This window comes from Cyprinodon variegatus, unplaced genomic scaffold (genome assembly GCF_000732505.1).
Source record: "Cyprinodon variegatus isolate N-32 unplaced genomic scaffold, C_variegatus-1.0 Scaffold1678, whole genome shotgun sequence".
NCBI lineage: Eukaryota > Metazoa > Chordata > Actinopteri > Cyprinodontiformes > Cyprinodontidae > Cyprinodon > Cyprinodon variegatus.
The window spans coordinates 5980-33039 of record NW_015152131.1 but is presented as its reverse complement, the minus strand read 5'-3'; the positions used below and the strand labels follow the sequence as shown (position 1 = coordinate 33039).

The 27060-nt window shown below is 38.4% G+C and overlaps 1 protein-coding gene across 3 annotated transcripts in view; it reads left to right on the top strand.

Annotated features, from left to right (window-relative positions):
• The window catches only part of setd3 (SET domain containing 3), a 22100-nt gene extending 2601 nt beyond the window's left edge, over positions 1–19499 (top strand). For 2 of the 3 annotated variants that reach the window (XM_015404257.1, XM_015404255.1), the window contains exons 2-13: positions 2112–2230; positions 2313–2405; positions 2487–2635; positions 2750–2822; positions 5578–5834; positions 12667–12725; positions 12844–12958; positions 14085–14159; positions 14371–14537; positions 16157–16242; positions 17070–17230; positions 18207–19499. In XM_015404257.1, the coding sequence (XP_015259743.1) occupies positions 2128–2230; positions 2313–2405; positions 2487–2635; positions 2750–2822; positions 5578–5834; positions 12667–12725; positions 12844–12958; positions 14085–14159; positions 14371–14537; positions 16157–16242; positions 17070–17230; positions 18207–18620 (1752 nt within the window). In that variant the 5' untranslated portion in view covers positions 2112–2127 and the 3' untranslated portion in view covers positions 18621–19499. Of the gene's footprint in view, positions 1–2093; positions 2231–2312; positions 2406–2486; positions 2636–2749; positions 2823–5577; positions 5835–12666; positions 12726–12843; positions 12959–14084; positions 14160–14370; positions 14538–16156; positions 16243–17069; positions 17231–18206 lie in introns of all 3 variants that reach the window. The other variant, XM_015404256.1, reaches the window with a different exon arrangement.
• Positions 19500–27060: the final 7561 nt, after the last annotated feature.

Below are 27060 nucleotides of genomic sequence, written 5' to 3'. Positions count from 1 at the left end.
GCTGCCTGGATGACTGTTGGGATTTTTTTTGTCATATTAAATTAAGTGTTCATCTCTGCATGTTTTGCTCCTGAATTTAATAATAATTTAGTGCATGCTCTCAGAGGAAGTCGGAGAGGAGCAAGATGGGAGGAACAGCGTAGGCTGTAGGCCTTGCTTTGCGCAGGAGGTCTGCAGCACAGTCGGGGGAGCGGAGACAGAGGATGTGGGATTTCGGGGTTAGACTCTGTCGTCGGACAACATGCATAAATCTATAAATGTTTTAAATCAGGTTGGGTCTGGATTAGCCAGCAGGGTGGTCCGGATCTGGAGCGCTGTCCGCTAATCCATGACCTCTGACCTAAACTGATGTTAAGCTACAAAAAAATATCCATTGAACCCCATCTAAATCAAGGTTTCCGCAGGTCATTAAAATCATTAAAAGTTATTAAATAATTTTTTTAATTAAGGCCTAAATTAGCATTAAAATTCATTAAATGTGATTATTTTGGCATTTAAAATGCTTTAGTTAGAAAAACAAGTTTATAAAAACAGTTTATTAAACTATATATATATATATATATATATATATATGCGAATATGTTGCAAAATATTATATCGCGATATATTTGCATATTTGCTCAGAACTGCTTCCGGTTGATCGTAAAGCCATATGTTCGGAAAAGAACTCGAGGTGGAGAAAAAGCTGGGGAATGGGGAAAATGCGAATTTCAACAGAAGTGGCTGGAAATCGACGAATTGCAGCCTGCAGACTGTAAATGAAGAGGGAATTTGCCGTGTATATATGAGAGTCATGGGTACTTGTTGAAGGCATTAAAACTATATCTAAGAGCATTTAAAGAGCATTAAATAGCATTAAATTAGAGTTGCTCATGCGTTTATAAACCCTGTAAATGTATCCAGCATTAAGTGTTTTTTTATTTATTTTTTAAGCATCTAAATTCTCAAATGGGGAGCAATATGGTTTTCAAACTTGGAAACATAGACCAGTGGCTTGTTTTCTAACTTTTTTTGGAATCTCCAATTGGGACCATCAGTCATCTATCAGTACTGTGGTCGTGTCAGTCCAGTTGCAGCGCCAACATCCTCTATCAACTGTTGCTTTGGAATTTTAAAAAGATTTGTTCTTGAAGGCGGCTTAATACGCATTGAAATTTCTGGACTTATCCCTATTAAGGATGCAATCACAAAACTTAAAGTGATCCTTTTCATGGCTTCTTAAACCCATAACATACCAATTCTATTAACCCTTAACGATGCTGGAACTGTTTTTAGATGCATTGCTGTCTAATGAAGCAGAAATCATGGCTCCTCAGGGTAGAACTTAAAGTTGTGGAAACTAGGGGGTGGTTTTTTTTTTTATGAAGCGACTTTTCTGTTTCTTCTTTTGAAACTTCTTCATTTTTGAAGTGAGGGAATAAAATGGCAACTGAATTATAACTCTTCTTATAATGCTGATAAAGGTGTAAAGCTTCAGTTTATTAGATTTTTGTTCCCTCTGCCAAGGAGGTTATGTCTTAGAAGAGTGTGTATGATTGTCTGTCTGTTTACAGGATTAATAGATTTTAATAATTTATTTATTTATTTTATTACCAGAGGTGTACCTTAAGCTAAGGCACAATCCATTATATTTGTAGTGATGATCCATATCATTTTTCAGATACCATTTAAAAAGTTTTTTTTATTGTACGGATTTTTTAAACATTGTGAGATAGCGATTTATGGAGGAAACAAGCAGTTTAGCAATAGGTGTAGCTCAAAATATAAAGCAAAACTTGTTACTTGGCAAAGGTCTGTGCTCTTTGAGTGAAATAAAAGTAAAAAAAAATAGAAAAGAAATAGAAATTGAACTTTATTGATCTCACAACTGAGAAATTCGCCCTCTGCATTTAACCCGTCCCCTTTGGGGAGCAGTGAGCTGCCATTGTGCGACGCCAGGAGAGCAGTGTGGGGTTAAGGGTGTTGCTCAGGAATCCAGAGTGCAGGCTGTAGGGATCGAACCGGGTACTTGCAACCTTCTCAGAGCACAAGTTTTTCTTCAACTTTATTATGGACTTAAACGGACACAAAAGTGACTCTCTGTTGTGTGACAGTGTTTTCCTGTTGTTAAGTCGTCCATCCAGCACCATGGGAAAGAAGAGCCGGGTGAAGACTCAGAAGTCTGGCTCTGGAGCCAACACTGTCATTTCCCCAAAGGAGATGATGAACCTCATCTCTGAACTTCTCCAGAGTATGTTCACTCTTTTGAACTTTAATTCCTTTCCTCCTTAATAAATGAGTTTATCCTCACTAATTGAAACATGTTTTCCCAGAATGCAGCAGTGCAGCACCCTCTGCTGGTAAAGAGTGGGATGAGTACATCCAGATCAGAAGTTTGGTGGAGAAGATCAGAAAGAAACAAAAGGGTGCGTTCAACATAACTTCTCCTAAACACCTTTCTTTTAGAGATTATAAAATTAAGTTTTGTTTTTCTCTCCCGTATTCAGGTTTGTCAACGGTGTTCGAAGGCAACAGGGAGGATTACTTCCCCGATTTGATGTCCTGGGCTCAGGAGAACGGGGCATCCTGTGACGGTTTTGCCGTGGCCAACTTTGGTACAGAAGGCTATGGCCTGCAAGCCACCAGAGACATCAAGGTGGGAGTTTAAGGGACATTTCATCAGATAAATGTTTAGTTTATAAAAAAAATAAAAATACAGACACCACAATTGTTGGGCTCATTTCATTGTGTACGTGTTTTTAACCGACAGGCAGAGGAGCTGTTCCTGTGGATTCCAAGGAAGATGCTAATGACTGTAGAGTCAGCCCAGAATTCTCTGCTTGGTGAGTAAAAGAAGCATAAATATACAGTTAGAAGTATTTTTACTTCTAACTTTAGACTAACTGTAGACAATGGACATAATTCTCCATCATAATGTCCATTCTCCATTATGATGGAGAATGGAAAGTGCCTCTGCTATGACGGTTACACCTTTGAATTTTATATGATTCACCAGAAATTTGTGCATAAATGTAAAGTAGTCAAAATATACTAGGGTTCCTACTTTATTTTTGTATATACAATGAGAACATCTAATGTTTTAATAAGTCCGTACATTAAAGAACTGCCTTTTGCAACAGTTATAACAGCAAGCAGATGATGATGTTTATCTACCAGCTTTGCTCATTAAGAGTTTTTGCACTTTTTATTAGTTAAAACACTCAAGCTTGGACATGAATCAGTTCATAAACTGGATTTAGATCTGGACTCTGAATAGACCATTCTAACACTAAACTGATCCATTGCAGCTCTGGCTGTGTGCTTAGAGTCATGTCAGCTCTCACATCTCAGTTCTTTTACAGCCTCCAATTGTTTATTTTTTTAATTCTTTTTCCTAGGATTGCATTTAGTCCCATTCTTATTCTATTAGCTCTAAACGGCTTCCATATCCATAATGAAGAAAATAATTCTTATAGCTGGCAACATGTTTTATAGGAAAACTATGTTCAGGGTAATATGAAGTATTTTTCTCAGAATGTGTTTTTATCACACAGATTAAATGGTTCTTAAAGCTTTGTTCAACAATAGGTCTTTTTTCTTGCCACTTTCCATTCTTCATGACAGGGCTGAATGGTTCAAGGGTTTTAATTGCATTTGTGCCTAAGAATAGATGAAGAAAGAAATAAATAAGTACAAGTTTGAGTACAGATTTCACCCCTTTCATTTAAGCCTTGCTGGCTTAAAGTATTTGTTTTTATAAAAAAAAATAAGGAGAAGGAATTTCTGAAAATTCAAATGGTAATTTTGTGAAGGGAAACTTGTTATGAGACGTCACGGTTGCCTTACAAATTTCCTGCAGTGAAACCTAATTAGCACAACAGTGGTTCCAGCTTATATTTAGTGAGTTTTCAGATCATTCTAGCTGCCTTTTTTCCAATATCTAGTGACTTTTTTTCTGTGTTAATGGAGACTGTGACATCACATAAAAGCACAGAACTTTTTCCTCCTGAGCCAGTGGATTCCTATCCCGTCTCCTGCTCTCTCTCCTTCACTGTCTGCTGTCGTCTGATTTACAACACTAGCTCAATCATTTTTCAGAGTGGATCACCAAAATAAGTGGTCCTCCTAAATGTCAGTCATTCTGGTGATATGTTTACATAACGTTGTCGTACATGCTTGTCCCCATTTCCCCCAGTGGTGAGTCTGACATAGTAGAAAAATTACAAATCTTTTGGAAAGTAAATGCAAACGGCAACTTTTAAACACTGTGTGCACGAGGGGAAATGGGCTCGTGGATGCTCTTGCACGTGTTTAATAGATGTTCTCCATTGGGAGCGGGTACGGTGTTTTGCATGTGCATTTTTTTATTTTTTTTAAAAGGAGAGGGCGGATCTTTCAAAAATTCGCGAAAATCCTCTTTACATCTTTAATCCTTGAAGAAGAGTAGCAGTTTTCCACGGCTGCAGACATGTGAAGATGAGCTACAGTAATGATTACTCTCATTCTTTCAGTTGAGTTAAATACAATTATCTCATTCTGAAGCTCAACTTTGATTTCAGCAAAGATAACAAATAAGTCTTAAGTAAGACAAAGAAGGCATCTCGATTTTATGTGGATGAGTTATGCGGTTTAACCCAGCGGTAGGTTTTATGGCGTCGGACAGGAATCATGCAGCTTCCTCGGGGGAGGGGAGAGGGTTACTGCTTCACTAACTATTTGGTCTGTTCACTAATGGAAAACAGGAAAAGAAGGAACTGGCTGAAATTTAGAAAGTAGTGCAAATGACACTAAGTAGTGTAATGACTGGGAGAAATGACAACATCAAGCCAGAAGAGATACCTCAGCTAGCGATAGCACTAGCATTAGTGACACTGCTGGCAAGGTTTGCAAGTTTAAATCAGATTGGATCCAACTCTTCCCTTGGTTTGAGTTTGAGGACAACCTCATGTTCTGTACATATTGCAAAGGACAGAAGCAGGCAGGTCATTTTCTTTCTTACTAGAAACCCCCATTAAAAAAAAAACAGCCTCACAAAACATGAATTATTATCCTGAAAATAAGAAAAAAAAATAGTACTATTTTTGAAAAATCATAGTGCCCCTCCATATTTTCTGTTCTCCTAATTTTTTTATTCATTTGGACAATTGTGCTCTTGGTAAACAAAAAAAACAAACCAAGAGTAAAGCCCTGCATGATGCTACTTGTTCACTACCCTGAAAAACCCCTGAGATCTATATAAACCGGCTGGTTAAATCTGATATTAAATCATATGTAGAGCAGTTTATCTACTCCAGGTGACGTTTGACGACAGTTTGCTGTATTGCTGTAAATATATGTTTGTCAGGGTTAAGGACTGTTAAGTGACTTTTTATTTTTGTTGGTCTTTCAGAAACGACACGAGGGAATTTGTGATTCTTTTCAAACTGCAAATGTTCTTCTTTTCTTTTGATGTAAAATGTTGCTGAGCTCAAGGATGGTTAATGTTTAGAAAAGAAAACACCTAAGCCGGTGTCTTACAGTATTAGTTAAATGTTGAAGCCACAATGTCGATCTTATTGTTGACCCTTCCAACTGCCTCTTTGACCCCGTGTGTCTCAGGTCCTCTGTATGGTCAGGACCGGATCATGCAGGCTATGGGGAACGTGACGCTGGCGCTGCACTTGCTGTGCGAGCGGGCCAACCCGTCTTCTTTCTGGCTGCCATACATCCGCAGTCTGCCCCAGGAGTACGACACGCCGCTGTACTACCAGCAGGATGATGTGCAGCTGCTGCTGGGTACGCAGGCGGTGCAGGATGTCCTGAGCCAGTACAAGAACACTGCGCGGCAGTATGCTTACTTCTACAAACTATTGCAGGTAACCAGACATTAAACTTTTGTGTACAGATGAGGTTTTAACTGGTTTATTGGTTTTATATGTGGCTGCTTGGTGGATTATGAAAATAAAACGATTTAAAGCCAATCCTGTCATCTTGAAAGCAGGAAAACAGTTTTTTTGTATTTCAGTTGAACAGAATGAATGGTATGAAGGATAAGTCCAAGAATGTTATATTTTTTTTTTTGAGTTTTTACTCTAGTGGCCCAGTGACTAAGGCCTCCATACATGGGTGGTGTGTGCTAACCACTGCGCCACCAAAGCACGCCCATTGTTGTTTTTTAAAGAAAATATCTGCTGTCAGGTGTGAATTAATTTTGTAGCTGTTACACTCTCTAACACCCAGCAGGGGGAGACATTAGACCTTTACAGAGCTTTGTGTATCATATTAGAAAAACCTGCATTTTTCACCATCATGGCTGTAGTTAAATTATGTTAAGATATTTTAAATTTGTGTATAAACCTCTTAAAACAAAATTCATTACTTTCTTCCTGCATCCTTAAGATGCATAATCCATGCATTTCTGAAGAGGTGACATATAACAGGCCCTGATGACGGATAATGGATTAAAAAGAGGGATTAGTGTTGTTGTTTTTTTATTTTCTTCTTTTTATTCATAATCTAAACATGCTTTGGTCAGATCTCTTCACAGCTCTTCTTTTGGAAGTTGGACACTTTTATCAAAGCAATAGCAAAACAGTTTGACTTTTTGTTTCTGCTGAAAACTAACATTTAAAGATCAATAATAAATCAGATTTTGGTTACTCTCTCCCTCCCAGAAACCTAATGTATGATCTGAGATTGGTCTTTTTTCAGTTTTAAAGGTTTCAATAAAGAAACCACCCAGATTCTTGTAGAAGCCATTGCCTTCACTAAGCCATGTCTGGGGAGTGGCGGCCTAGTGGTTAGGGCATTGGGCTTTGAATCCTGAGGTTGTGAGTTCGATCCCCCACTCCCACAGACTGCCACTCTGGGTCCCTGAGCAAGACCCTTAACCCCACACTGCTCCCCGGGCGCCTCACAATGGCAGTCCACTGCTCCCCAAGGGGATGGGTTAAATGCAGAGAATTCATTTCGTTGCTCTGTACTTGTGACAGTGGAATGACAATAAAAGTTGAATTCTATTCTATTCTTTGAACTAATCAACCCCGATTTAGGATTTTTAACAAAAAGGAATTGTCATATCCATCCATCCATCCATTATCTGACACGCTTGTCCTGATTGGTGCCCATTGACTGCTCCAGCAGTCAATGGGCGAGAGTCAGGGTATACCCTGGACAGGTCGCCAGTCCATTGCAGGAATTGTCGTATCGGTTAACAAAAGTAAACAGCACTTAGTTTGTGCATGTTTGGTGGTACAAAAGCTTGAGTCCTTTGGGGTTTGATAGAAAAAGCTGTACACATTTGAATCATGCTGCCACCACTGATGTTCTCTGTTGGATGGTTAATAGGCAGGGGATAAGTTCAGCCTGTTTTCTTTATACATAACATTAGAAAATAAGGCTGACCATTTCTCTCTTAGTTTCTAATTTAGATTCAGCTTTATTTGCCATGTTGTGACGCTAAATAAGAAACATCAACTCCACTCCATTTCTCTATGTACAGCCTTTTTATATAAATCTGTATTTCTGTAATATGCATTATTTATATATAATCTATAATAATGTAAACGGCATTAAAACAGAGAATGGGGTTAAATTAGAGAAAATATGCGCAATGCTGATTCTAAGCAAACTCTCTCTTGTGGCTTGTCTTTAAAAAAATTTCATGCTGGAGGAACAACCTGAAGATACAATTGTCAGTTATTCCAGAATGTGTGGATTCTGCAGAGATGTTAACTACCCTTTTCCCGACCCTAGGCATGTTAAATTCTGGGTGGAGGAAAGGTCAGCCCTGATGCTCGGCTCTCTAGTGAAGACTTTATGTTTTCAGCAGTCTGACTCATGTAGCAGGTCGGGCCTCATTTGTTGTAGAAAATACTGGCTTTGCCTCAACAATCTCTGTTTGCTTTTTATGCACTCCAGATGGCCTTTCACATAGGCGGAGTGATTGATAGATAAAATCTATCAATGGAATTTTTTTTTTTGTTTATGAAGATTTAACTTTTGCAAAAAGCTTTTTTTTTTTTTTTTTTTAAGTCGTCCACTCCTACGGCCTTCAGAGCTCAGTGTGACATCAGTTCATCACTTTTTGGTTTTGTACTCCTAAATGATAAACCAGCTCACTATTTAATAGCATTAGCTGTGAACATTTAGTTTGTTGTATTGTTTGTTTGTCATTGTTTGTTAAAAATTATTTCTTTATGTTCCACAGCTTGAATTACATTGCCCTTTGAATTAACATCACCTCCCAGAGGAAATGATTAAAATCAGACCTAGTTTTCAAAAGCAATGCATGTGATTTTTAATATGAAACTTAAGTTGGGAAAAAAAAAAAATCTACTAAAGGCTTACGTTTACATGTTTTGCACCAAAGGAGAGTCTATGTATCTACTCTCTGTTCCAGATTGAACATCCATAGTTTGATGGCTGGACGTCCCATTCTTGAAAGAATCAACTGATCATGTCCAGTCAATCTAGTCACAATATGGAATGATCTACACAGAGAGACCGAAGCCACCTTTTCTGAATTTTAAGTGTCGTTATTACAGTAGATCGGAAAACATTTAAGAAAGGACGGAACATGGTTTTAAATCCTCCTCACATTTTTAGGACATCTTTTGGAATCAATAGTTAACCTTTTGAAGGTTTTTCTCTGGGCCACACAAGAGGCTCAGATTAGGGAGTAAAGAGCTGCAACTCATCACCACAAATGATTACAAAAATGGCTGTGTGGAATAGTTTAGATAATAATACAAGACCTTTAATGCTTATTTTACCACTGTTGTTGACATTCTCTTTATAAATGTTACAGAACATATTCTCAAAGTTCTTCAACGCCACACTCCTATTTCCAAGATTTAAAGTTTAAAGAGTTCTTTTTTCATTCATGGCTTTAAAAATTCATCACAAGTGAGACAGAAAACAAAAACAGTAGCACTATAAACACCTCAGGCATTAAAAATGGATTTGATATTTTACAAAAGACTTGATGTATAATTTTTATAGCTTTGTTTTTGGATTTCAACTGATAAAAGAGCATCAGTGTGTCTAAGTTACAAGAACTGTATTCTTATTTGTATCTTAAAGGAGATAAACTACTGAACTGTCAAGAGTTTGGAGAAGCTGTGTGTCGGTATCCAATAGGAAAAAGTTTCGGTTGGATCCGTTTTTATTTGATACCATAAAACGTTCCTTAAATAGAAAAAAAAATATTTTGCTTTCTGCCTGAAAAGACTGGTGACATTTTATAACAATCTAATCGGAGTAATTCAGAGCCTTTTAAGAAGATTTGATTGGGGCTGCTGCACAGGAAATCACAAATGTATTCCTGTTGAATTATAACTGTACAGAAAAACCAGACAAACTGCAATAGCTGTTGGATAATAATTTAGGAGCATTTGTTTGAGCTATTCTATTCCTCTGTGTTTAATGGCACCAGAATAAAGAGTTTTAAAATATAATGCTGCATTAGAGTCAATCAGAAACTATAACAAAACTACCAAGGACCTTTTTTAATGTAAAAAAACGTCAGCTTTTGTGTTTTTGAGATATAAGTATTGAAATTATCAGTATACTTACAGCAGAAATACAATGATGCTTTATTTGTTTATTTATTGCAGGTAAGATCTTTACTTCAGCATTCATCATTATCAGGTTATATTACATGTTTACCTTTGATTGTGCAGCCCAAGCTTTTAATTTGTTTTCTGGGCTCCATTTCTGAGAGTAGAGACGTAACATAGGTTTCATTCACTATGGCTTCAAACATTTTGGTGGGCTTGCTAGTGTTTCATTTAAAGACTGTCTGACTGATGGTATATGTCAAACATTCTTGTGGGTTCTCTTATGTCCAGTTAGATCTGCTTCTGTTTGTTTTCTGAAGTTTGTCTTTCCGCTTCCAGTTAACATGTTTCAGCATAATATTTTTCTAAGGCGGTATTACTTCTTTATCCACCTTTATAATAGCCAAAATACCACAGTACACTTAAATAGTGAAATATTCTGGTATTATAACTGTAGTGAAATATACACGTATAGTAACAGGAGGAGGAACACATTGCCAAACAGGATTGCAGCACTTTCCACTGGGTCATGATCAAGTGAAGCTGGAGATTTTGTTGTTAAATTCTAAAAGTCAAATCAGATATTCTCAGAGCTGCAGGCTTCACCCTACATGCACTTTTGTTCTCAGAGGGTACAACACCAGCCTGACCAAACTTTACCGGCCTTTATAGTTCTTAGCAAGGTTATTTTTAACTAAAACTGACAAAATAACAAAAACTAAAATAAAAAAGAAATTAATTTTAGGAGAAAATGTTCTTAGTTTTTGTTTGTATCTAAATCAAAATTCATTAATATGAAATATATGTTTTGGTAGCCGTTTTTGCTTTTGTTTTTTTTTCCGCTGTTCTGCATTATGCCAGCAGATGGCAGCTACAGCAGTCAGATCATTTGTGTTGTTGCAGCGATCTGTCCTTATCTTGGATTTCATTTCTATGCCTTTTTTTTTTTTGGCTTGCCCCTGGTATGTAATTCGTATTACATTAAAGACTGAAACTATAACTTAAATTAAGAAATTTTAAACTGAAACTAAGCATTTTCAAATCAGAAAGTCAAAAAATCTGAAGTAAAAACTTAATTAAAAACAGAAATTCAAAACTATTAAACCTTGGTTCATAGTAAAATCTCCACAATAGTAATACTGAGCTGTGTTGTTCAGCCACCTCTCTCTGCAGTCGGCGGGGTATAGTGTAGAAGGTTGGTTTGGTCTTTCTGAACACGTTGACATGGATCAGTCTGTTCAGCCAGTCATTTACAGATCCAAAACGCTGGGCAGATACAGACAGAACCAGGAGATTGGGGGGCGGGGAGGCCACAGAACATGGTACATTCAGGTCAGTTAAATTCAAAACCAAAGTGACAAGCTAATTTTCCAGCCCGGTCATCTGAGGAGGAAGAGGGAGGGGGCGAGAACGGAGGAACTTCAGACAAAAAAGGGGGGGATGAAGACTGTTTGTGATGCTCCTTGTCTTGTCAAGTCCATTGTGCAGATATGTATGTGTTCCTTTGTGCTGCTGGTTTGGAGTGGGGGGAACTCTGCTAATTCAAACAGGTGATATAAACACAGATGCTGATTTATCCAGCCCTATTTTTCCAGATATAAGGCCTATTTTCCACTGCACGGACCTTCTGTTATTTTCTTAAATCCTCTATATCCTGGTTAAAGGTGTTTTTCTGAGGGTTGGACCTGCAGACCTTGGGTTTATGCAGCGCTGTGCTGCGGGAGGATGATTTGAGAAACCTTTGTTGCTGTTCTCGGACTTCTGCTGACCCGCTGTATTTAGAATTTAACTCTTGTCTCTTTCTTCATTACATGAAATTATTGTAAAAGACAGGTAAACAAGTAGAGTACAAGAACTTTTAAATTTTGTATTGGCGGAATACAGGCTTCCTAGTCAGGCTTTATTTACTGCTTAGCTGTTTTGTTGCACGATGTGGAATAGGGGTGGAACGGTTCACAAAATCCATGGTTCAGTTCGTTGGTCACGGTTTTTGGTTCGGTATACAGTATGTTGATTGTTAGCCTGACATGTTGGTTGTGTTGCTGTTAGCATAAACAAAACATGTTGCACAATGCTTGAACACTGTTGCACTTTTATGCACAACTTTCTTTCCGCCGTCATCGTAGGTCACTCTAAATGCAAAGTGGTCCCATACAGCAGACCTATAAAGTGCTGCTGGCGCGTCTTCCAACTCCTGTTCTTTCCCACTTGCCATACCCACACAATTCTCCACAACAACTGATTTTTTTCTGCTACACCCGGCTACGCTGCTTCGCTTCTTCTTCTTGTTTACTACTGGTGGTTGGCTTTGGCCTCAGTACCGCCACCTTCTGCTCTGGAGTGTACACGCTTCCCCTATGAGAAAAAGGAGCAGTGCATGAACCGAATGCAACACACGCAAATCGAACCGAGACAGTCGAACCGAACGGTTCGGACGGTTTTCATAAACCGTTCTATCCCTAATGTGGAAACAATCATCTGATCCCGAACCCCTTATGAGTTACTGCAACATTTAATTTCCGTTTTGGATTGATAAAGTATTTTAGAATCTGAATTGAATCTTCTTGTCCAATAGTATTGTCTAACATTAACGATGACCACATACGGTTTTGCACCTTGAAATGTTTGCTTCAACAATTGGCCAAAACAAACCCTGTACGGACTGGTGGCCTTGCTGTGTAAAATTTTGCATTAAAAGGATTTCCATTCTGATCTTTGTCAAATCTGTACCATTTATAAACAGGATATCTGTCTTTTTTATTTTTTACATTTAACTAGGACAGTCTAAACATGACTTTTGGTCAGTGGCGGCTGTGGCTTTAAATGGAGGAACTAGTGACATTGGTGAACACACGCAAACTCTTTCAGAAACACACACACACATATTCATGCCCAAATTGATGAGGCAGATTTATGACGGCTGCTGGCCACAACAAATTAAGTTGACAGTGATGTATGTGGGGGGTCGAGTGTCACGCTGCACGTACAGACCACACACACACCTTCACACACACACCAGTAGTGGCCCCCTACTCCCAGTCCTTCTTGTTAGGCTTCCCTGTCAGGCAGCCCCCCTCCAGCATACCTGCATAATGAAATCCTTGGACTGATTTGTGTTTTTCTTTTTTCCTCTTTCCTGCATCCCCAGACTCATCCAGCTGCTAGCAAGCTGCCCCTGAAGGACAGCTTCACGTTTGACGACTACAGGTCAGTGTGTGTTGTTAATGTAAACTTCCACAACGGCACATTTTAGGTTCCTAACTTATTTATTTCCTACCGTTAATGGGTAACATTTCATTTTTCACATCTCTGCTGTGTACCACAGGTGGGCGGTATCGTCAGTGATGACGCGCCAGAACCAGATCCCAACTGAGGATGGAGGCCAGGTCACCCTGGCTCTCATTCCTCTGTGGGACATGTGTAACCATACAAATGGACTGGTAATGAAAACATTGTTGGGCAATTTTGACCGTTAATATAAAAAAGGGAGGAAAAAAAAGATTTGCAGCCCTTTTTAGCAGAGGCCATGTACTGTCAAGGTCATGTTTAGCCTTCATAGTGCAAAATGGTCTGTTGGTAAGCCTGATATTGAGCAACCACAGCCTGTCGATTCAGTCTTCATCAATGAATTTGTATGATTCCTCTAAAATGAAAGATTTCATAATCAGAGACAGAAGGGTTTATTTCAATTAAATCTTGATGTATTTCCTCTTATTCAGGTCATTGTAATGGAAAACTGTGATTTTAATCCTAAATAAATGATCCGGTTATAAAGCATTTATACCACAGAAACTAGGGCTGGGCAATTAATTGCATTTGCAATATAATTGCAATTTAAATACATTTTGCAAGGGTAAGACACTAAATGTCTCCCTCCAGCCCTTTAGGTGGCAGTAAAATGATTAAAGTCAGTATGCTGTCGCACAGAAGGGAACAGCGAGTTGCAGCTAGCACCTAGATCTGTTCATTATAGTAGAACTTTTTCATGCAAATGTTACAGTAAAATCCTGCAACACTGGATTCTGGACAAGCAGGCTTTCAGGGTCAGGAAAAAAACTTTGGAGTAAAACTTTGAAATGCTTGTGCTTTTTGCAAAGGAAATCACAATAAAGTCATAATATTGGTTGAAAATCATTTCAATTTCGATTTTTTTGTCAAAATCGTTCAGCCCTAAACGAAACCAATTGATTAGCATCGCCTTGCGGCTTTCTAACGCAGTTACAAAAAATAAAAAATGGACCAATTTATTGAACTAGAAGCATCTAAGACCTGTTATGGCACCATATTCAATTTAATAGTATCTTTTTAATGTTGACAGAGATGCTAATTCAAGCAAACACTATTTGCTTTTTCTAGTCTTCTTTTGTTGTTAACTGTTCTCCCAGTTAGTTTCATGCATGGATAAATAAAGCAGATAGTGGGGTGAGGAAAACCTGAACCTTCTATTGTTTAGAAGTTTTATCAGTTCTGGAGGCTCAAAGTTGAGTCTGGAAGCAAAACCATCACGTGTAGCAGTTTTATTTAGTAGAAAATAAATGTGTTTAGAATAATTCTGTCCTCCTCCAGATAACTACAGGCTACAACTTGGAGGATGATCGCTGTGAATGTGTGGCTCTGCAAGACTACAAGGAGAACGAACAGGTGAGGGGCCAGAGCACACAAATGGTAAACTCTTTACCACAAACAGATTTAGTCAGAACAGATTGAGTAGAAGTATGAGAAACATAATTACTATTTGATAATTAATGAAACAATTTTCAAATATTTGACTAGAATAATGTGCCTTAACATTTATTTATATATATAAATATATATGTATATATATATGTATGAGATTTTTCTCTACTTTTAGATTTATATCTTCTACGGGACGCGGTCCAATGCAGAGTTTGTCATCCACAACGGCTTCTTCTTTCAAGACAATGCTCACGACAGAGTGAAGATCAAGCTCGGCGTCAGTAAGAGTGAGCGTCTCTACGCCATGAAGGCCGAGGTCCTGGCACGGGCCGGCATCCCGTCGTAAGTCTTCCTTGGCCACTCCTGGAAAACCTGTAATATGGGTCCCAGGGGGCTTCAGGCCGCCACCAGCCTCTTTTCTAACAGTCTCTTATTTCATCCAATTAAACACCACTTTACCATAGCTGGAGAATATAAGTTAAATGTTGCAACAGATCTACTTTATTTCTCTCCTCCCCCAATTTGTCATCCACCCCAACACTTTCATCACCAAGAAGCTTAATCATTTTATCATTAGCCTCGTAATTTTATGCAGCCTTCTCTACATTTTTAATCAGAAGCCTTTAATCTCTTATTGATGACGCTCTGAATGTGAACAGTAGAAATTAAGTGAAACAATTCCCCTTGTTGCACCAGCACTTGATTAAACTGCTAGATTTGCTGGCAGATCGATGTTGAAGTCAGGGTTGAGTGGCTGCTATTATCAGACACCTCTTAGGACAGATCTCTGCGGTAGGATAAAAAAGTTCTCAAAGATTGAAGGAAAGAAGAAAAACTGCAGGATGGTACTGATGGATCTTTTAATAGAAACAACCAGAACTGACCAGAATCTGTTTGTTCGCTGTTTTATTTGTTCTGTCGATGAACAATAACAATTTTGGTTTTAGTGAATTTCCAGATTTATACACATTGCTGGAAAACTTTGACCTAAGCTCCATGAAATATTTATTTCTACTAACACATTTTTGCCCTTTACTGATCACGCTATCTTTCATATTAGCATTATTTTACTTACTCAGTGGTTATTTGAGCTACTGTGTGTCTTTCTTGGTTCTTGAAGTTATCCTAGAGATGGACATTTTGAGGTAGAGGATTTTTCACCCCTTTGTAAAGCTGAGGTTCCGTAGAGCCCAGTGGTTATAGCCTTATTAGTTCAAACCATTTGCTTCAAGACACTGATTTAACAATGCCTGAAAGGAAATGGTAAATCACAACAAGGGGCAAATGTGGGTTTTAATCCTAACCGAACGCAGGGCTGTGATGATAACTGCCTGTATCTGTGATATGGGCTGTACCAGCATGAACCTACAGGAATTCATCAACAATAGTAGACGTTTAACCACTTAGGGCAGCACTGAAACTGAAACAGATATTGCAGAACTAAAATAATCACAAAGAGATTGTAAAAGCAAAATGTATACTAGTGTTGAAATAGCAGCAAATAGACACACTTTACAGTTAAAGTGCAAAAAAAAACTCATTTTGGGGTGAGTTTCACTTTAATGCTTGCTTTGAATTGATTTTATCTAGATGCCCAAGTTTTTTTGTTTTTTGCTTTTTTGCTGCCATATGATTTGTTTGGTTAAATGTTAATTGTTTACCTGTTAAATGTTGATTAACAGTGAAATTGGTGCACCTAATAGAGTGGCCAGTGAGTGTGAGATTTTCACGACACCAGCATGTTTCAAAGGTTTAGTGTGTGGATGATTTGGGAAATTATGCTTGATTTAGGAATAGTGCTGACAACCTTATAAGATCCACGGGCAATCCATAAGGAGGACGGGTCTGAACTGATCGCTGATGCATCAGCGCATTTCTGTCCTTTAGGGCCAGCGTGGTTTTTTTTTTTTTTCTCCCTCACACCAAGTTTATGTTTGTGACTGATGATGTTTTATTTCCAGCTCCTGCGTCTTTGCGCTGCACTGTAACGAGCCCCCGATATCTGCTCAGCTTCTGGCCTTCCTGAGAGTCTTCTGTATGACAGAAGGTAAGAAACACGGATACACACAAACACATTGTTGAATAACAGCTGCAGGGCATCACCCATCTAACCAGGAGCTGGAAATCTGCTCACAACCAATAAAACCTGCCTCATATCCCACTGCTTCCCTGAGATCGTCTCCAAGCGACTGTTTCCTCCACGAGAGACAGATATGAGGTGGAAGAACATTCGCAAGGGACCAGCAACGCCGCGTCCCTTCCTAAGTTGGTTAATTGATCAAGGCATGCCACCAGATGTTTGGAAGGAACAATCCACTGTGGGGTTTGCAATATTCATCGGCGTGTATGCAGAAAGGCAGCAATGTCATAAATCCCCCGTCGCACAAGGCCGCAGCCGCCTCCTCTATTGCAGGACGTATACCCACCATCCTGCATGATATATTATTCTCATTTCTGTTGCATGTTAATTTAAAAAAAAAAAAAAGGGGTGGAAAAACTCAGATGCCTTTGGAACTGGATGTGAGATAGTATCGTCCTCTGCATGCATATAAGTGTGCCAACATATCTTAGCAGATGTGAAATGACGGAGAAGTGTCTTCACACAACTGGGACACTGCTGTTCTCCACTTTCATCCTCCATCAGCAGTGATCCTGCATTCAGGTCAAGGGGAATGAGCCCAGTGTGACAGAGGCTTAAACTGGGATGATTCCATGGTGTTATGGAGCTACTGCTTTGGAATTTAGTTTGCTGCCATTTAGTTGTGGCTACTGTTTATCTGATGAGTGTTTTTTTCTTTTTACTGGTTCTCTTGGGTTTGTTTATAAATCTTGGATTAAAAGGTAATGAAATCCTCCCTTTTTCCCTAATTTCAGAGGAACTAAAGGACTACCTGCTCGGAGATGGAGCTATCAACAAGATCTTCACTCTGGGGAACAGCGAGTTCCCCGTCAGCTGGGAGAATGAGATCAAACTGTGGACTTTCCTAGAGAACCGAGCTTCTCTGCTGCTGAAAACCTACAAGACCACATCAGAGGTCAGTCAGCAGGAACTGGGGTCACAGTCACAATTACATCCAGCTTCTAAATACGAACCTTTACAAAGACAGAGGGATTAATCAGCTTAGTTACATTAGTTTCTTGAAAAGTTACCTGCTCTTGATGAATGGTTGCTATGTATGCCAGTTGATCTGTGATGATGCACGCTTCGCTCTGTCAGTAAAACGCATCATCATCGGGTCTCTTTAACACTGAGCTGCTGCTCTTACCAACGTCAGACTGATTTACCTTAGTATTCTAATCTAGTTCTAATCACTATATATTAGTATTTTTTTTTCTTGTATGTTTGCTCTGATTTTTCTCCTAATTGTAGCTAGAGGGCTTTGCAAAAGTATTCATGATCCCAATGCAAAGTATGGCAAATTGAAGAAGGTGCATGGATTTTCTACCTGTTTTACAGTTAAATTCTAGAAATGGGCACATCCCTTTATTACATGTAGTGTTTTGCTCGTTGGCAACAAGGTTTCATTTCTGTCCTTTTTTTTAATACTTCTGTAGTTTAACCTTTTTAATGAAAAAAAAAAAGTCAAAATAGACCTGACCTCTGTAAGGTCAGGCTTCTCCCTTCTATGTGGCCTCACATTCATGTCAAAAATGATCTCAGAAAATTTTATTTGCAGCTGCTGTTTGTCATCAGCCTGCTTACCTGCTGTGATTAAATGTCTGCAATCAGACGGACTTCCTGCAGGTTGGAAACAGGTTATAAAGAACCTGAAAATGTACTTGATTTATGTGGGAACAAAAGAATCGGAAAAATTGTGCTTTAGACTTTTCTTGAAAATGTCAATAGAAATGGGAAGTTTATGGTATAAGAGTTTACCTGTTGGGTCATCCATGAAAGTTATAGCCCTGCCCAGAAATGTTGATTATCAGCTCAGTGTTCAGGAGCTGATTTGGGTTAATTTATATTTTATATTCTAGTTAATCCTGTTCGCTGTGCCTCCTATCTTCCAGGATGATCGATCTTTTTTGGAGAAACCGGATCTCTCCCTTCACTCCCGTTTGGCGGTGCAGCTCCGCCTGGCTGAGAAGCAGATCCTGGAAAAAGTGTCAGCCAGCGGTCGGGAGAAACGACTTCACTTCCAGAAAAAGCTGGAGGAAGGTGCTCCGCTGCCACACTTCGAGGAGAGTGACATTGCTTTGCTGGAAAACAGCGACACGGATGCAAAGCTTCCCATTATCCTGCGCAAGCTAGAGGAGGTAGAGGAAAGAGATGGGCTGCAGGTGGAGGAGGAGCCCCTGCTGAATGGGGAGAAGGTGGGCTATGGAACGGTGGAGAGTCAGGAGGTCAGCAAAGACCAGACGGAAGACGAGTCTGAACTGAGTGCCAATCGAACTGAAGATATCCCCAAAGAGAACAGTGAATAACTGACCCCCCTCACTGCCACAGCTCAAGCTATTTATTTATTTTCTGTCTCTAAATGAGTCAAAAATGTAGAAGCTGTAAAATATGAACCGTATGTTCATCCAGCGTGGCTTCCTGCTGAACTCTCTCAGCCTTGTTTCAGGAGAGGTTCAGTTTAAAATAGGCTTCTGGTGATGTTTGAAACAAGAAAACAGTCGAAGGCCTGCAGCCGAGGAGAAGCTGAAAACCACACCGTGGATTTCAGTGGTTTGTTCTCTTATCTTGATGTTATTTTTCCTGGATCAAGAATCTCTCCTGTTAGGTGAATTACCTGCTTTATCCCGGCAGTGCGTCTCCATGTATATTCTCTGTTGACAATCATTGATTGGCTGTTTGTGAATGACACCATCCCTGCCCTGTCTGGTTTTCTTCTGACTAAAATGAAAGATTTTCTTTATTTGAAACATATCTGTGTGAATGTATTGAGTTGCAGCGGTGATCCAGCAGGAATGATCACTGCGTGTTTTCTTCATAAAGCCATAAACAGCAGATGATTTGGTGAGAAACAAGAATGTCTTCTTTTGTTTTTTCTCATTGGACTTTTGCTTTTTTTCTTAGATTTTCTTTGAAATGGTTAAACAGTAGGAAACTGTTCTGTTTCTCCTCTGCTTTGTGTTCATTGTTGAAGTGAGTCTGACAATCCCCTGTGAAAAGACCCGACCTGAAGGAAAAGGTAAAGAGACTGCGGCGGTTTTGTCATGTCCTAACAAAATGTGGACACAGCTGGGTCTGTATGACATGCTTCAATATTAAAGAGCATAAATGCCAAAGATTCAGTCAGTTTGTGCTAACAGATTTTCTTCTTTTAATTCATATTCAGGCTATATATAAAAAAGTGGCTTTTCCCCCCCAAAAGTTCTAAAGAAGAATTGTGCTTTTTTTTAAAAGATAACGTAAAATTGAAAAAGTGGGAGAAACTTCAGTCCATTATTACTTGTTACACTAGATATGAAGTCTGATGCAATTTTCTACCAACTTGATATATTATCAGATCCACAAGAAGGAAGACAAAGTAAAATAAATCCATGTTTGATCCATAAAGGGGGGAAGTATCTTTGCAAGACATATTTATTTTGAAATTATTTGAAGAAATAGAAAGTAGAAGGGTTGTGTGCAAGTATTAGGATTTTTGAGACTAAAAATGTTCAGTCCTGCTCAGGAAATTGAAAATGTGTAATCTTAATATTTTGAAGGAATTCTCACATATATATCAAAATATAGATAACATTACAGCTGTCAGTTATGGTGAGAAAGCTTCAATGATTTGAGGAGGGCTTTTTACAACTGCAGGACCTGGGAACCCTACATCTGCTTACATATATCAGCTGTATAAAAGGGTATTAGGAAGGGGGAGGCAGAGTTTGAAGCTGCAACTGAACTTGATCATCAATAGGACGACGGTGACTTGCACAGCAGGAAAAGTACTGTAGAAAGGAACTGAGGTGTTAAAATGGTTCAGTCAAAGGCCAGCTGATGAAATTGCTCAGAGATTTAATGAAAACCAAATGCATGTTTATTAACTTTAATATTAAGCTCTGAAACAAGATGGCAGTGACTCTAGAAATCCGTTTGCTTATGATGATACTAACATTATGATAGCACCCTTTTAATCTGCAATAAATCCTCATTTGTAACTTTAGTCATGCTCCTGGTCCCGTTACTCGTACGATTAAAGCACATCCTGCAAGAAGAATCTCTGTATTAAGGGAAAATCAATAATGCTACTTAGAGATGGAACCTTGAGCAAAGCTTTTAACAATCAAAAATCAAACCAAAGTAAACCAAAGCCTAAACATTGGGACAGAAGGAAACTGCTAAATCAGAAGTGTTTGCTGCTAGTTGAAAATACACCTTTTTAGAAAATTTAGATGAAGGCCACATAAGAGCATTACTAACATAAAGTTGTGCTTAAAAATTTACATACCAGCATACCCTTCGATTAAATAAAATGATGCATTCACACTAGTAATTCAAATAATACAAAGCTGAAAAAAAGTACTAATACAAGTTTAATAAATGATCATTTGGTCAAATGTTGATTTTTTTAAAAGTTTTTTTTATTTATTTTTTTATTTACAAAAATAAAAAAAACGTCCTAGACAAAGTGCCTTGCTCATGAACATGAACCAACACTTTCTGTCAGCAGGTGCAGAAGTCTGAACATTTCCTGATCATTACAGAAAACATGTGGTTTCACTGCCTAGAAGTGTTGCTAAACAAGGTTTTAGTTCAGGGACTCATCAGACTTGTTTGCTTGTGTGTGTGTGTGTGTGCGTGTCGCCATGTCTTTAATACCTGGTGGGGACAAATTCCTAGGAATATGCTACATTTTGGGGACTCATAGGTACTTGTGGGGACCAACATACGGAAGAGGATTAGGGCCACTGAAAAGAAAAAAAAAAAGATAACTGATTATTTTTTTTATTTTATTTCAGTATAGTATGGGAAAAATGTCAGAATTCTGACTTTAATGTCAGAATTCTGACTTTTTTCTCAGAGTTCTGACTTTTTTCTTAGAATTCTGAGATTAAAGTCACAATTCTGAGATTGAAGTCACAATTCTGACTTTAATCTCAGAATTCTGAGAAAAAAGTCAGAATTCTGACTTTAATCTCAGAATTCTGAGAAAAAAGTCAGAATTCTGAGAAAAAAGTCAGAATTCTGACTTTAATCTCAGAATTCTGAGAAAAAAGTCCTAATAATCTTCCGTACCAACAACTGGTCCCTATAAGGAAAGTTTCTCTTCTTAGGGTGGGGGTTAGGTTTAGGACTAAGGTGTGAATTGAGTTTAGGTTAAGTTTAGGGATAGGTATGTGTCGGTAATGGTTAGGGTTAGGGCAAGGGTCATGGTTAGGCCATATAAATTAGTGGGAAATTAATGGAAGTCAATGGAAGGTCCCCACAAGGATATTGTGACACAACATGTGTGTGTGCGTGTGTGTGTGTTTCTATATCATGATTTCCGTTTTTATTTTATGTATTTTGTTATTTTACTGGCAGCTTATTTTTCTGTCTTTGATGGAAGGGTATGTAAGCTTTTAAGCACAGCTGTATTTTTTTGGCTTGCCCACCAACTATGACCTGGCTTTTTCATTACTTTGGTCAATCAATTTTCAAAAATGTAGCTGCAACTAATAAGTCAGTGAGGTTTTGTTGGGAATTGGGGAGCCCTCAAGTGTTTGCGCTGAGTTTGTGTAAAATACTGTTTTGGCTAATATCGTTCCAACAAAGAAACCAGATATTGCTTTCCTTTGGATCCTACTCTAAAATTATCATAAGGTAACATCCAAGGTTCATTTTTATCTCTAAAAAAACAGCAAACCTGACAATAAATTATAATATTACTGATTAAAATGAGGTAAAATACCAACCAAAAACAGACTTAAGGGAATATTATAATTCTTTGTTAATACTTTGTTCTGTCTCTGCCATGACTGGCTCATAGTCATACACTGGAAAAAGAATCACGCAACTGCTTTAGGCATTTACTTAATTATATTTAATAACTCTAACACAATTGTTGTATGTCCTACCCTGCTAACATGAAACAATTGTGTTAAAGTAACTAAATATGATTAGGATAATGCCAAAAATGGTTGCATTATTTTTAGTGTAACAATATTAGTACAAAATACTTAAATTGTAAGGATATATTTGGTAAGAAACTACATTTTCAGTATCATACCTTCTGACTGCATGAAAGACAACTTCAACTTTACTGATTAACTCTAAATTTATTAAATCACCACAAATGTATTAGTTTTAGTTATAAATAATGACCCATTAGTTATTCCTTTCTGACCGTACTTTTCCTTTAAGTAAACCCATTACCAGTAAAGTAATTGACTACTTTCTCAAGTATTATGTGATAAATTGATTTTTTAAAAGTTTTTCATTTGTAAATGTGTTGTAGCTCCTGCAAGTCTGATCATTTTTACCACATTTATACCACTTATCAGATCCAGTTCTGGGAAGAATGACCTTCTCCAACGTGTCTCCATAAGCTGCCCAGAACCTCTCCATTCCAACCACCTTCCTGCAGCCTTAACAACCCTTAGGTCATTTAACCTTGTAACTTAAGTCACTAAAGGTGATCCCATTTATTCTAATGGAAGGTTCCCAGCTTTAGCTATTTTTACATTTGATAGAAAGTAAATCAAACATGCAGAACTTTTACCATATGACAAGTATGAGCTGGAAAAACTAAAGAATAAGAAAATGTGATTACTACATTTAAAAACCTAAGTGTTTCAACCTTCAAAAGGCTTTATATGATTCATAAAGCTTATTCCTAACAATATAAAAAGGTAAAACTAAGAAAACTAACCTAAAACCAAGTAATATTAAATTAATGGTATTAGTTCTTATTATGCAATTATAAACCTTTATTATTCATCCAAGATGTTTAGAGAATAAATGGAATTACTCATAACCAAGTGGATGATCCTTTTTCTAAAAAGTCCAGATGAATGCATAATCCACAAACATCCATAATTTCTCTTTAAGTTTGTTACTCTTATCTTTCCTCTTGTGACATATTTCCATACATCTATTGTTCTTCTCTCTGCACCTTCAGCTGGGCAGAGAAAGGGTTTATTGAGAGCACTTTTTCGCTCATCTTTTGCCCCCTGGCCCTATTAGAAATTTATAAAAGAAACATTATCTTAAATCATTTAATTCAGAGCCATTCAATTTTGAAGTGCTATATTTATAATTCATTGCTGCCAAACATAAAAGCCCTTTAATCCTTGAATATATTATTATAATGGGCACTGTGATGGGCAGCGGAGAGCAAGGCTTGTCCACTATTGTTAGTGCTCACTGTGTCAGTCCTACATACAGACCTGAGAGCAATAATCCCCCCCAAAAAAACCCTGCCATATGAATTATAAACTGCCAATCAGCAGCCTCAGCCTGGTCCAGCTCACTGTGGGAACACACCACAGGGAAAGGAGGTATTTACAGGTCAAATGATGGACAGGCATGTGTTCACATCTGTTCTTTATGTCTTCTTAGCTCATAAGCTTCTTTTAATAACTTCAGATTGAAATGTTTGCTTGTTGATGCAAAGATCACAGATAATTTGTTTCACTGATACCTTCATTGGAAACAGAAGCAAAGCTATGCCGTGGAAAGAGAGGGGGCAAAAATAACTAACAAACTAACCAATCAGCTGCTATATCTGTATCTTCTCTGTGGCTAACGAATGCTAATCATATCTTATACCTTCAAACCGCTTCATTATCTTTTTTGCCTTGTCTCAGCCTGTCATCTGACAGATAATTGATTGATCAATCTAACAGACATGTTACTTCAATTAGAGATAATTAACACGTGCAACAATTAATGAAAAATATAAATGTATATTTCGCCAAAAACCTTCATTACTGCCCAATCAGATGATCATGTCAGAGTTTCCTCTTCCCCATGGAAAATGAGTGGCAGTGATGTAACTGCAGGAATCTTATAATGGAAGCATCTTTTTATTATTCAGCAGGTGAATGGATGGAAGAGCTTTCCTGGCTTAAGGGGTGGGGAATTTGACAAAGACATAAAGATAACTGACAGATAAAGTTTTCTCATGTCATAGTGATGGTGATGAAGAGAGCTGGCTTCTAACGAGGACACGGTGGACTTTTACCTCTTTACAAAAACCTTAGTAGATTAATACAGTGTTGTGTTTTGTCATTACCATCTTAGGGTTGTTAATCAGAACTTTCTGAGATAAGGATGAGTGTATAAGAGTCCTAAATAATCATTCTTCATTTATCAGCTCTTTACTTGTCTCCAAACTACAGTAAGCCTGCTGGAGACCACTGTTCTGTCATTGGCTGGATGAAGGCCCATGAAGTAGCAGAGTTAGGGGCTTATCAGAAACAAGGTATTGCTCCAATATTCAATACTTGAACAGGATCCTTTATGAATAATTTGTTCAGGAAACATCCAAACCCTCAGAACTTTATTGAGAACACTGGAGAAATTTACCTTTGCATTTAAGCCATCCCCTTGGGGAGCAGTGGGCTGCCATCGTGGGGTGCCCGGGGAGCAATCAGGAGTTAAGGGTCTTGCTCAGAGACCCAGAGTGGCAGTCACTGTAATGGGGCTCAAAATCAGAACCTCAGGATTCCAAGTTCTATGCCCTAACCACCAGGCCTCCACTCCCCAACTTATGCTATAGGCTTGTTGCAAATAGCTCCAAAAATATATAAATGCTCAAAACGGATTATAAACTCATTAAAATCTAGATAAATTAAAAGATGACAAGTTTCAAGATGTTGCTTTTACACAAATCTGAAATTTAATGACCCATTCTTGAGGTTTTATGTGCTCAAGCTATGCAACTATGACCACTTCAACTATTCAGTATTTATTTATTGATTGATTGATTAAGTGACTTTATTGATCTCACAGTGGAGCACTATACTCGTAACATCGGCTCAAATAGTTACAAGGAAGAGAAAGGTGTCAAAATTTCCCCACTTTCCTTGATGCGCCCTTGGCTGGTCCCCTACAATTCCTTTTTAAACATCAACATTTGTACTAAAATATCAGTTCTGTCATGATTTGTGGACATAAAGATCAATTGGGAAGTGTCCCCTCCTGGTCAGACCCTGTAATTCAGTGAAAGGGTGGAGTTAGAGTGAAAAAAATATATAAAAGAGGGGGTCACTGCAGTCTTAATTAGACAAAGGTATTTTAAAGGTTTCAGAGTCAGGAATGAAGTCAACTGCCTTTAGGATCAGTAGCTTTCTGTCATGGTGAGGTAAGTCATGTTAAGATTTCATCTCAAAAGATGAGATATCAAAGTTTAATACCACATTTATTACCTTGGGTTGCTGGGAGTTGGAGGTAAGTGGGCAACCACTCCGCTGGTATTTGACTTGAAAGAGCCATTTGGATTGGCTGCTACTGTACAGTATATACAGTGCGTGTCCACACACACTGTATATACTGTATATATACTGTATATATATATATTTTTTTTCAGTTTTTTTAAACAGGATTATTATGCTGTGTTATTGCACAGGATATTTGCATGGGTGCTTATATAGATGGTATTTATCTATATAGCTATTGCACTGGGTATAAAAAAACACGATTATTGCGCAGGGTATTAAATAGTAATTACCATTGTATTGTCACATTTTAAAATCTGGTTGCAGCAGGGATGAATGACCTGCGGTAACACTCCTTTTTACAAACATGGTGTAAAAGTCTTCTAATAAAAGAGCTGCTCAGCTCCTCTACAGTCTCGTGCAGAGTGTGGAAAGTATTATTCATGATGGATGTAAGCTTGAACAGCACCCTCCTCTCAACCACTTCTTCCAACATGTCCAGAGTGCAGCCTAGGAAGGAAACTGCTTTTCTCACCTGTTTGTTCAGTCTCTTTCGGAACCACCCTGCACTGCCAGGGGCACAGCAGACGACCGCATTGAGGAGGGCTGATGCCACCACAGAGTCAGAGAGTCTAAGTAGGCACCTGCTGACTCCAAAGGACCTCAGCCTCCTCAGGAAGGAGGTGGCTTTGGCCCTTCTTATGCAGGACATCAGTGTTATGAGTCCTGTCCAGTTTATTATTGACATGAAGACCCAGGTATCTGAAACTCTCCACAGTTTCTATGTCTTGCCCCTTGATGTTCACGGGGGAGTGAGGTGGGGGTCTTCTCCCGAAGTCGGTCACCATCTCCTTGGTCTTACTGGTGTTAAGACACAGCTGGTTCTTCTCACACCAGTCTGCAAAGTTAATGATGACGGATCGATTCTCCAGCTCTTTCCCCTCATATACACTGCCTACAATGGCCGACTCATTATATAGACTGTAAATTATGTTTAAGATTGTCTATAATTGGGAATATTTCAACAGTCTTCCAGGAGGGCAAGTTTGTTTGGAGACCAGTCAAGTTATTCAGATCCAGGCCTGCTTTCCCCTTTAACAAAGAATCCACAAAAGCAGAGCACTCACTTTCACATGGTGTCATTTAAGACACCATTATTTTGTATCCAGAGCTGCATGGATAATACCTGAAGAAGTCAAATGTTTTAGGCTGAATGAAAGAAAATCTTAGTGAGGAACTTAATTAGTTTTTTACTGGTCTTTTCAATCAGCTTTCATAAATCATAAATAGTAAATAATGTCCTCTGATTGGGAACTTAGGACCGGATGAAGAGGAGGACATGCAACAATGAAGAGAAGAAAAAGGAAACTGGACGATGGAGGCTATAGATATTGTATGCATAAGTGTGCTCTTCTGATATGACCTAGAAACTGAAGAATAGAGACTGACCATGCTTTTTTTTTTTCTTTCTTGCATTTTTCTTTCGGTCCCTTTTTCTCCTCTCCAGGAGCAGGAACATCACTCTCTATTCTGCAGGTCAGAGAGGGAACAATTAAGTGTGGAGGGC